This window comes from Rhinolophus sinicus, linkage group LG05 (assembly GCF_036562045.2).
Source record: "Rhinolophus sinicus isolate RSC01 linkage group LG05, ASM3656204v1, whole genome shotgun sequence".
NCBI lineage: Eukaryota > Metazoa > Chordata > Mammalia > Chiroptera > Rhinolophidae > Rhinolophus > Rhinolophus sinicus.
Window position 1 is genome coordinate 42,893,272 of NC_133755.1, and position 12,125 is coordinate 42,905,396.

The following is a 12,125-nucleotide window of genomic DNA, read 5'->3' on the forward strand; positions in this document are numbered from 1 at the left end:
ATATGAAAAAGCTCTGGAAGGGAATACACACACATACACACTCACACATGCACAAAGGTGACACCTGGATTAGTGAGGTAGAATTGTAGGTCACTTTTCTTCTTTTCTCCAATTTTCTGTAATGTTTTGTGTGTTTTTTTGTAATGTTTTATATGTATATTTTTATGTGATTTTAAAATAAAAATTTTAGTAAAAAATTAAGGACTTTGAATATTGTTAAAGAACTTACTTGTTAACTGGCTGACTTAGCTTGCTTTTGATATGAAATTCATGATTTTGGTATTTGTTTGAACATAATCATATTATCTCTCTCTGCAGGCACAGTTACTTACCTCTTTGGGGGGAGGTGTTACACCTTGTGCCTTTTTTTGTTGTTGTTGTTGTAGTAGTAGTATTGTTTAATGCCCAATGGTGATATATTGTCACTCATATCAATACTGGAGTGATTCAGTGAATAACAATTTCTATTTCATTAGATACTTGGTGAGCATGTACAATACTCAGGACAGTGTACAAACCACAATAGGGAATAAACAATGAACAAGACAGTCAATGTCTTTTAAAAAGTTCAAAGACTGGTCTTTACTTTTTCCATAGAGATGTTGAATTGAGGACTTTTCAGAAATGAGCCTAAAAGATACAGAGCCTGTGAACACTAAGCACTCCAGATGTTAGCATTTTTATTTGTAAGATTATGGCTGCTAGTTAGCTAACAAGTTTTTTTTATATTGCTTTATGTCTTAGATCAAATTTAGAAATGAGTGTAGTATAGGGAAAAAATATCCAAACTAAGAATTCAGAGGTCTAGTTTCAAGTCTGAGCTCAGAAACTACTTGTATGAATGGAGGCAAAGTACTTCAATTTTCTGTGCCTCGATTTCTTCATGTGCAAAATGAGAATGAACTAAATAATCTATAGGGTACCTTCTGATCTTTATTACCAGTTCTGAAAAATCCTAATTCTACATCTGTACCAGTAATGATTGGATCTCGTGATTGTGAAACATCAGCTATTACTATTACAGAAACCAAGTTAGTACACTGTGTCATACTTCCAAACAGTACTATACTTGCAAAACTAGCATGTATGTATATAATATAGGATCTATGCAATATAAACATAAAGGTTAAAAAGAGGCATTTAAAAAATGAGCGTTTGATGACTGCTTTGAGTTATCATGTACTAAGATTTCATTTATCTGGGTGTTTACAAACCTAATGTTTCAGTTCCTTGAATGAAAATAGGTGAATGGGGCAGGTTTCTTTATAGCTATAGTTCTTACATTAGGGACTGCCCCTTTCCCCTCAAGTTTGCTTTAAAAATGGTGATATATGGACGGGTGTTGGATAGAAGGGAGAACAGGAAAAACTGATGATGGCAGGATCTTGGTCTGCAGCCACACTCCAAACTATTTATGAATTTTTGAAGTTAATCTACATATTTCCATTTTCCTGACAGCAATTCCTGTTGTATCAGCAGTTTTGCAGATTGGAAATCTGGGACTTTTCTTTTCATTCTCCTTAATTCCCAATATCCAGTTGGTCACCAAAGCCTATTGTAATATCTCTTGAATTGTTTTCCTTCTTCTTCATTTTTACTTCATTTCCATGTTCAATGTCCTGGTCTGTTTCAGGCTCACATGTGTTTCACTGCAATAACCTCTTAAATGGAGGCTCTTTATGCTCCCAGTTGCCTGAAACATTTGCCTCCATCACAGCACTCGCTAGTTTAAAACTTGCAATATAAAACTAAACTACATACTCTTCCCAGCATTCTAACCCCTCCATTACCAGATTTTAACCTTATTTCTCTATATTTCCTAATATATACTCAAATTAGTTAATATAATGACATCTGCTGAACATAAGCCCTAATGCATCTCTTGGAGCAAAAATTAATATAAGACCTGGTCTTATTTTCGGGGAAACACAGCATTCCCATTCAGACTTAAATTTTCCTAGTTCTTTGTCTTATTTTTCATACTATTACCCATCGATAACCCTTGGTTTAAAAACCATATAAGAAATACTGTTTACTGGTCCGAATTACATTTATGACCACAAATTTCAAATGGACATTCAGTACAGCCAGATATACCTTATAAAATTCCACTCTCAAGACCACATTTTCCTCTTCCTCGAATCTTCTATTCCCTCGCTGCCCTTCACTCTCGGTTGAACTTGACCTCATATTTCACTATAAAAAAAAAGGCAGTTTGACTAACTACCTCATTTTCATACCATCAAGTACCATGTTCTCTGCATCTGCTCTGTTTTCCTTCTTGTTACCACAGAAGTGTCTCCATTCCAATCTACTGCCAACCCTATAACCTGTGCTCTAGATTTCATCCTTTGTTCCTTACTCATCAACCCCTTCCTTTCTATTATCATCCATTTCTCCTTCACTACTGAGTCAGTTTCACTGTTATACAAATATGCCTCAATATCACCCTCTAGAAACAAAATAAACTATAGTGCCAGAGCTTGCCAGTGCTGATAACCATTTTCTTCTCATCTTCCAGAGCACACAGCTAAATGACATTTCTCAAATTATATTTCTCAGTCCCTTTGTGGAGGCCACATGGAAAGTAGACTGCGACCAGAAGTAACGTATTTCACTTTCAGGCCTGGCCCATAAAAATCTCTCATTCTCTCTTTCCTTTTCCAACGTGACTTTGAAGGCCACATTTTGGTGCTACAAGATTGAAGTCACCTCGGTCCCTGGGTTACTCCTGGAAGAAAGTCACTCAACTCACACTGGACTGTGACTCAAATGATAAACTTTAATTATGTTAACTGGTTGAGATTGTAGTTGTTAGTGATAGCCCTTAGTCTAAAATAACTCCACATCGCCCCATTTCTACTTCCTTTAACACTCTTTGAAGAGTTGTCTATACTCATCGTTTCCATCATTCTCTTCTCAACTTCCTCCAATTCAGCCCTCATCCCCACCATTCCACTGACATGGCTCTTATCAAGGTCATTAACAACCTTCATCTTGCCAAATCCAAGATCATTTCTTTTTTTTCTTTTTTTAATTTTTATTGGAGAATATTGGGGAACTGTGTCTTTCCAGGACTCATCAGCTCCAAGTCATCCTGCTGTTTTCATTCTAGTTGTGGAGGGCGCAGCTCACTGGCCCATGTGGGAATCAAACCAGTGACCTTGGAGTTATGAGCACTGTGCTCTAACCCAGAGCCAACCTACCGCCCCAAGGTCATTTCTTTATTGTCATCTTTTTCATTCTCTCAGCATCATTTAACACGGCTGACTTTCATTCCTTTTGAACCCTCTGGGACACTAGTCTATTGGTTTTTCTACTTCACTGGCAGCTCTTTTCTACTAGTTCTCTACTTGGAGGGTCAAGGGCTCTTTTTAATTTTTTTATCTGCACTATTTCTTTAGGTAGTACTATCGTAAATGAAATGCTACTGACTCCCCAATCTTTATTTCTACCCCTGATTCCCCTTAGCTTGAGTTCTGCATATTCAACTGTCTACTTCGGGGTGTCTAATAAGCATCTGTAATGTAAGGTATCCAAAACACAGCTCCTGATTTTCCCTCTCAAACGTTTTTCTTCACCAGCCTTCCTTTTTACCTTCTTGCTCAGACCAAAAATGTGAGTTTCCCTGATTCCTTTTTTCCCCTCTCATCTACCAAGGCCTTCTGGTTCTGTTACCAAAATATCTTACTAAATCTGACCTCTTTTCACCATCTCCTCTGCAAAAACACTAGTTGAAACCACTTTTACTTCTCAGACTACTGCAACAACCTCTTAACTGCTTTGCCTTCATTCACCCTTGCCCCTAGTTAATGTATACTAACAGTTTAACACATTACTCAGAGTAAATATCTCAAAATGTAATGTCAATCACTCTTCATAGCTTTCTGTGTGCAACTGGAATAAAATCTATCCTCCTTTCCAAGTGAGATTTCTTTTTTGTCTTTGCAAAAAAAGTGCGTCACAGTAAGGTTTAATGCTTATTCAATCGTTTCATTCTTTTCTACTTTTCTGCATTTTGTGGAAAGGATATTTTGGGGTTCGTAGAAAATTTTTGTGTTTTTTTTTTTTTCCTTTCCCCACTGTGTTCTCCAACTTCAGCACTTGTATAGCAGGCTCACGTTCCCCCCTCTTTGTCATTTCCTACTGCAAGGGACACTGGAAAGAGCGTGGAGCTTTGGAGTGAGACTCTGGGTTTAAACTGTGCTTTTCTTTTTACCAGCATTCTGAAGTTTGAACTTAATTTCTCTGAAGTACTACTTCTCTGAACCACGATTACCTCATCTATAAAATGAGGGTAATATGTTATAAATGAGGTAAATCAACGGATACATACAAGGTTTTTAGCACATAAAGGAAACACAGTTTTACTCGATTCCTTTAACATACTTACTACACAGTTCGTTCCTCCCCCCCCCCGCGCCTCATGGGTATTTCTGTCAAATCCCACGATAGTGTCGACCCCACTAATCTTGAGCAGTGCATTAAATGAGGCAATGAACTCGCAGTGCGGACCTTAAGTTTAAATAGTAGGTAAAATCCGTCAAGTTAACTGAGTCCTCGCAATTTGGATGTAAAGAAGGAAAATCAGACTGCGGGGGTCCCCATACGCAAATACATGCATTACACACGAACGCTGGCGACAGGCGCTTCCGCACTTCCCCTCGAGAGCGCTCCGCGAACGTCGCGTCGCACTGCCCCTGTGCGGAGGCGGAGATTTGCTTGTGCAAAATCTAGAAGAGGGGGAACCACCCAACGAAAATCCCGGGCCGTAGTACCGCCCCCCGCCCCGCTCCAGCCAGGGAGGGCCCACCCCCAAGTACTCCCCGGCGGCCGGCCCTCTCGACGTCACCGCACCCTCCTACCCGCTTCTGAACTTTAAGCCACGCGCCCAAGTACAGCCTGGAGGAGGGGGATTTCTAAGGAGCTGGCGGCTTTCGCACGCTCCGGGCCGTCACTTCTCGGCCCCGCGTGTTCCCTGCATACCCGAAGATCCCGCGCTCCAGCTCCCCGGACGGGGTCCCGAGCCCACTGCAGCGCCGGGGGTGGTAGCGGGGGCGGGGTAGGGCGGGGCGGAGCGCTGGCCGTCGAGTGCGGTTGCGCGAGGTCCGCCCCGCCCCCCCGCCCCCAGAGAAGGCGGCGGTGTGGAGCCTACGTCAGCTGCGGGAAATCCCCCTCCCGCCTCGGCGCTCGTCTCTCTGGCCCTGAGGTGCTGGGCTCTCGCCGCGCTCCGCCCCCTACCCTTGGCTCCCGCACCCTGGACGCACGAGCCGGGGTGAGCCGGAGCTCGAGAATTAAGGGGGTGGGAAGGTGTGAGCCGCAAACCAAAGGAGGGCGGGAAGGAGGAGGAGGACCCGACGGTGGTCAGTGGGACAGGGGGTCCCGCCGGCAGAGGACTGACTGGCGGGCTGACTGACAGCGGCGGCCTCCGGTCCAGACGCTTGGAGTGGAGCGGGGCGGCGCGGTGAGCGGAGTCATGGCTTCGGGTGAGTGTTCTGGGCGCCCCCGGCTGTGCCCGAGCTGGGGGGAACCCGGAGCTCGTCCCGGGATATTGCCGCTCAGTTTTGATTGTGGCGCGTTCGCTCTGAAATCGCCTCGTCTGTCAAATTGTCAACCTTGTAACAAGTAAGGTGGTTCGGGGGTTTGCCTGCGAAATCAAAGTCACGCTCTGTAATTTGATGCCATTATAATAGCCGGAACCTTAGAAATTCCCAACGACTCTGTTTTAGGATTAGGGAAGTAATGAGAATCTAAATGGAGGACTAAGAGTTCGCGTCTTTAAAAATTGATTTACATCGACATGGTGGTTTTATGTTTTACAACAGGAATGAGGAACCTTCAGACCTCTGAAAAGCTCAGAGTTTTTAGTTTAATTTCATCAAGTACCAAGAGGTGATCGCTGTTGTGCTGACAGTTGTACAAAACGTGTGGCTTTAAAAGTCACCGGTAGTGTTTTAACAGGTCTTAAGTGGAAATGTTGCTTCAACACAGTGGATAGTTTTTACTGTACGGGGCGTACGTTCTAATTTACGGAGCAGAAGTCATGTTGCTTTGGTTTTGGTTTTTTTCCTCCTTTGTTGGAAAGAAGGGGAAAAGGGGATTTTTAGAATACCTGTGCTTCAAAATATGGGTAGGGGTTAAAAGAATTTCCTATCACTTGTGTAAATGTTTATTTTCAGTTAATAAATGCGTGAATCTCTTGCTTTGAGGGGAAACGAGTTTACCAAGGAACAGTTCAGAGGAAAGGGGGTGAATCTCATACCGGTACGGAATATACGGCTATGGTTTAGGTCAGCCTGTAACCGAAGGGAAGTAAGTCAAGAATCCTTTACAGGATCTGGCCAGGTTCCTAGGGGCGCTTTCCCGGCAGAGGGAGCAGCGTGAGCAGTCACGGAGGCTTACAAGTTACTCCTTAACGCTGTACTGGAAAGTTGAAGAGGGGGGGCTTGTTTATGCTTGACCCGCATCCTCCCAACTCCCTGGTACAGTGACCCTCAGCAGAAGGTTGATGTCTAGCAGAGAAGAGGAAGTAGAAAGCTTAGAGGACTTTTTAAAGGGTTGAACAGAACAATGTCATAGCTACTGCTGTAAGCTAAAACGGGAAATTGGGGTAGTTCACACGAAATTTGATTTCAGTTTGTCTGTGGTTTTCATGTCAGAATACAAGTGGAGTTTAAAATATTTCAACTTTCTCTTAACCCACTTCAGTGACTCCCAAACTTTCAGATAATTCAAAGGCCGTTTAGATTAAAAGTGCAAAGATGACTTGAAATGTTTGGTTAATTTATTGGTTATCAGAAAGAAATTTTGTATGAAAGTAGTAAAGAATAGCGAGTATTATAAGTAAAAAAAAAAAAGGTCAGCCTGCTGGCAATTTAAGCAAACTTGGTTGATACATGGCATGAATGTAATACTCCCAATTCTTTCAAAAGAGAGAAAAGAAGTAACCATATTTATATAGCGTATTGTAAGACCTACATCATTTAAAACTCTGATACAATTGAAACTTGCTTAATGACACTATATTTTTGTGCTGTTATGAGGATCCTCAATTGAACGGGGGAAAAAATTAAGGAATGGAAAGTTGTAATCATAACATGTTATTTAAATTGTAATTCAATTGTTTGAAAACTGCTAAGCAAATTTTAAAAAAGAAGTCGGGGTGTACTTTCCTTAATTAGTTTTAAAGACCTTAGAGGAAGAGTGACTAAATTATCAATTCCTATCGTGTTTTGAAACAGTAATTTAACCAAAAGAATCACAGGAAAAAAAAGTGCTAAATTACTTTATCATTACCTAGTTTAGATTCTGTTTGTAGTAAGGTAGTATTAAAACCTCAAAAAGTATTTTTATTGATTACAAAGATTTTAAGACCATTTCTACATTTCTCCCCGGATGTCGTATGTAAATATGTGTGTGTAGTTGAATATGTGATCTGCATAACATAAAAAGTAACATCATAGTCTCATAAGCAAATTTATAAGAACCATGAGTAACTGGGACTTTGATATATATATATATTTCTAAATTTTGTTCAGGTAAGTTGTCAGATTATTTAGGATTTCACAGTTTAGGTTCTATTAAGCTGTCTTTATTGCTTTTTTAAAATTACACCTTGATTTCAGTCTTTTGACATGATGAATTAAAATAGGCATTGTGAAGAAAAATGTACCCAGACCCATCTAGGTTAGGCAATAGTTAGGCAATCATTACTCTTGTACATTTTAAGTAAAATTAACTCTTTTATATCAGAATTTAAAGCTTCTCATTGTTCCAGTAGAAAGTGTAAAATGTTCTTGTGTGCACATGGCTCTATTTACTAATAAATAGTACTGTCTTTGGTAAAATACGTTTTAAAATTTAGATAATTTTTATTCCTAGTTTTCTTTAGTATAGTTCTGCTTTGTCACGTAGTAGGAAGTACACTAAGAAATTGTTTTTGTAAACCGCACACTACTTACCAACTCTTTGTCTGCTGTATGAATTTCAAGAGAACTATTTCCCTTGAGTAAGGGGGAAAAATATGAATGTAAGTATGATGCAACTTCAATCTTTAATGATAGAGCTGGAAGCTGGAATTGATAACAAAAGCAAATGACTTCTTTTTTTTTTTTAATGTAAAAGACTACACATGTAAACATAAAGGCTGTTTTGGAAATGCAGTACATGAAAATGTAGAGATAACAGTGGTAGAAAGGAATGAAGGTGATATATGATAGAGTGAAGGGAGTGAGTGAATGAAATGACTAGAGAGGAATCAGATGATTCATAATTGGGAACACCTGGGGGGGGTGTAGGCTCTCAAATAAAATTTAAGGGACTCAGCATTTCCTTTTGTTCCATCTTTCTCTCATCTGTGTTCTCTGCAAGTGATTGTGTTTATAGGCACACGACCCAAATAGTTGCATGAGATGTACTAAAAGAAATTAATTCATATTTAAATGGGCGTCCTGTAATATTTGTTTTTAAATCTGGCAATCTTATTTAAAACAGATGATTTCGCCCTGCCATCTATTTTTAATTTAGTTAAATACCTGGAAAATCTAGAACAGATTTTAAATATTTCTCTACTTTTTCACCCTGGAAGTTAAAATTTTTCAGCACGTTTTTTTACCCGCACAGCAGTGAAATCTTTAGCAGTGGAATTTCTATTGCCAAAATCTTTTATGTCTTTTATTTACTACCTTGTGATGTATGTATGTGACTATATACATCAGTCAAATACTCATCTGAAAATTCCCTTACTTGATTCTTAAGACCCAACTGAGAGTCAGATTGATATATTGGAATAAACCTGGACTTTAGCCCATGATGGACCTGGGTTGGCTTTTATTCTAGTTCTGCCATTCGGTGATATAAAAATGGGACTAACTACTGCAGTGTCTTTTGAGGAACAAATGATATAATGCATGCCTGTAAATGTTAGTTTTCTCTTGTAGTGGAGCACTTTTGGGACTCAAACATCTAGGAAACAGGAACTACTAGAGACACTTACTATTTAAGTATCCTGATGATTCTAGAATTTTATGAAACCTTAAAACTTATATTAATAGACTAGATTAGATGCTAAATAGAAAATATATCTTTCAAGGATATATAAGAAAAGAATGCTCATTTACTTTTAAACAATTTGAAATGGTTTTGTGTAGATTTCAAATAGTGGAATAGAATTTGAAGGTGATATTTAGACGCAGTGTATTTTTTCTCCTTTGTCCATTTAAATGATAGTAAGCATTCTGAAAAAAAAAAGTAAATAAAAAAATTGCTTAGTAGATAAACCATGTGTCCTTTTGCTAACTTGATTGATGTAAATTACCCTCCATTTGATTTCTTTTGCACCTTCTATGTTAGTCTTTTTCTGTCCTTGTGGGAAAAGGCTTAAATTTTCTTTGTCCCTTCGTTAATTACATGCAATTCTAGCTATATACGAAGTGATAACTAAATTTTTATCATAATTAAGAAAAAATGGAAAAACTCATCTGTGCCTTAAGGTAAAGAAGATCATCACCATGATTCAGTTGGGTTCCTAGGTTTAAGGAAAGGAGAATAGATTTTATTTTCTTTTTTTCTCCAAAGTGAGTTGAGGTGATATTTGGAAAAGTATATATTAGCTGCATTTGCTCCTTTGGGTCTTAGGCAGTCTGTCATCTAGTTCTGTGAGGGAGATGCAGTCTCTAGTCAGTTATTCTCAACTGTGGTATTGACACATTGGCCTGTTACAATCATTTGTGTGTTGTATTTTAAAATTGTTTTTATAATATTAAAAATATTAATTTTGCAAGCAATTTACTTTTTAAATAAATCAGGGTGGTTGAACGTTAGCCCTATAATAATTGTTTCCCCCCCTTGCTTGCATTTGGATAAGCTCTTTAGAGTGGGAGAGAGAAAGGAGTTACAAGTAGTCAATTTCTCTGCCTAGTTTATCCATCACGCAGCCCACACATGTGGATTTTTGGATTGCTTCTCTAGATATGTGCATCATTGTTTCCATTTGTTTATGTTTTAGGACAATGGTTCTTAATCAGGAGTGTATTAGAATGCATGGAAGGCTTTTTCAGAAACATGTCTGGGCTTTAGATAAAAGGTCTCTGTTTCTATGCAGGAGATCGCAGGTGGCATCAGGCAGTGTATGTTTTGAAAAAGCTACCTAGGTGATTCTGATAGACAACCGCAGAATGAACTGTGTTCCAGGAATTTCATTGGATCTAAGTACTTACTTGCTTATACCAAGATGCCTATCTTCTTAAACTAAGTTGCATTTATTTTAGGTTATTTGCTGTATCAGTTATTGTGACCGATACAGCAAATAACCCCCAGCTGCTTTTACACTTGTTCTTTGAACTTGACACTGTGGGATCCCAGCTGTCATATTTGCTAATGTCATTCATAATTTTTTTACTTACAATTTCATATAATTTTGAACTTTAGTATTATCATCTGTAAAGTGGGATAATAATTCCTGTTTTGTTTTTATGAAGATTAAACCTCAGGATCAAATGAGAAATGATAAAATGCTTTAAAACAGTGTTATACTCTAACATTTTTTTTACTGTATAATTAATACTGGTTCCCAATTCTAGCTAGAAGATTTTAGTTTATAATGTGTGTATTTCTGACAGTTGATCCATTTTTAACTTTTATTTCCATGTAATTTCTTATTTTATCTTAAAAACTCGTACTTTATTAGGCTCTGTTTTAAAATAGCACCTTTTTCATGTTAGTGCAAATAAAAACAAGTATATCTTGCAAACATTGGCTATATTTCAAATGTTGTTCTGGTCTGTATTGGCTTTTTACAGTACTGTTCAAAAGGTAGGGGTCAATCCAGCTTTGCGTAGTATTAAACAAAAGTATAGTAATTAAGTTGCTCAGAACCAGTTTTGAAGACTTTGCAAGGCTTTTCAACACTGTAGTGATTTAAGACAGTCTTAGTTAAGAGTACTCATTTTCCCTATAAGTCCCTGATTTATATTTTACCTTCTTCCACTCCATAGATGACTATATTTCAGCACTTTTTATCTTCAGGAAGAATTGTACTTCAAAACAGAGCACTAAGGAAGGAAGTAACTGATACATTGTACTGATACATGATATAAATGATTTATTGCTGGGAAGTTTTTAAGAAACAGAAATACAGATAAAGGAATCAGAATATGAATGGGTATGAGGAATATGAAGATGTAGCAATTCTAGTACCTACAAAGCATTATTTTTTTCCATAGTAATGGAATCTGATTAATCATGTATGTAGTGCTTCATTGTTTGCATCTTAAACAAATAAAACAATCTTTAGATTTTTAGTCATTTGTTCAGTAGATATTTACTGAATATGTGTGTGCAAGGCACTGATGAGTAAGACACAATTTCTGTCTTCAAGTTGTTTGAAGAAATAAAACAAGTAGCTTTTTTTTAAGAATAGTGAATTTTCCCTAAATTATAGTTATTTGGAATAAGTGCCATAAACAAAATACAATAGTAGTTTAGAGGAGGGGGAGATTATTTCCAGCTGGGGGAATGTAGAATATTACAATAAACTCTGTTACTTGGTTGTTAGTAAGACTTTTTACCAATAAAGAGCTCCTACAATAGAAAGAATAGATTTCAAAGGTTTTAAAAGTACTTGATGTTATATGACAATTATTTACATCATTTTTATAATTTTAAAATCTTTTAAAATGTTTTATTTAATCTTTCAACAACTGTTTTTCTGTTCTTTTGTCTAAAGACTTTCTTCATAAACACACTTTCTAGTTTAAGGAAGTGTTGTGTAACCAATGAAATTATTTGAATTCTCACTATGAGCCTAGCACTTTTATTCACACTCACTCCTCCCCCAAAAGTTAGCCACTTACCATTAATGATGTCATTCTATATCAACTTCCCACCCAGACACCTTTAAATAAGTAGTGGGCCGGGATCTATTTGACCTTTAGTTCAACCACATAAATGATTTAAGATATCACTTAAAAAATACTGTGGAGTGTTTTGAGCTACTAAGAGGGAAACGTACTTTCTTTTAAATATTCCTACAAGGATATATAAGCATGTGACATATTTGAAACTGAAATGTGAATTTGAATTATTTGAAATATACAAGGATATATAAGGATGTGAATTTGTGAAAT

The 12,125-nt window shown here is 37.8% G+C and overlaps 1 protein-coding gene across 2 annotated transcripts in view; it reads left to right on the forward strand.

Annotated features, from left to right (window-relative positions):
* The first annotated feature begins 4,831 nt into the window (after nt 1-4,831).
* Nucleotides 4,832-12,125, forward strand: part of REL (REL proto-oncogene, NF-kB subunit) — a 39,863-nt gene continuing 32,569 nt past the window's right edge. The window contains exon 1 of one of the 2 annotated variants that reach the window (XM_019717352.2): nt 4,832-5,486. In XM_019717352.2, the coding sequence (XP_019572911.1) occupies nt 5,477-5,486 (10 nt within the window). In that variant the 5' untranslated portion in view covers nt 4,832-5,476. The remainder of the gene's footprint in view (nt 5,487-12,125) is intronic. The other variant, XM_019717344.2, reaches the window with a different exon arrangement.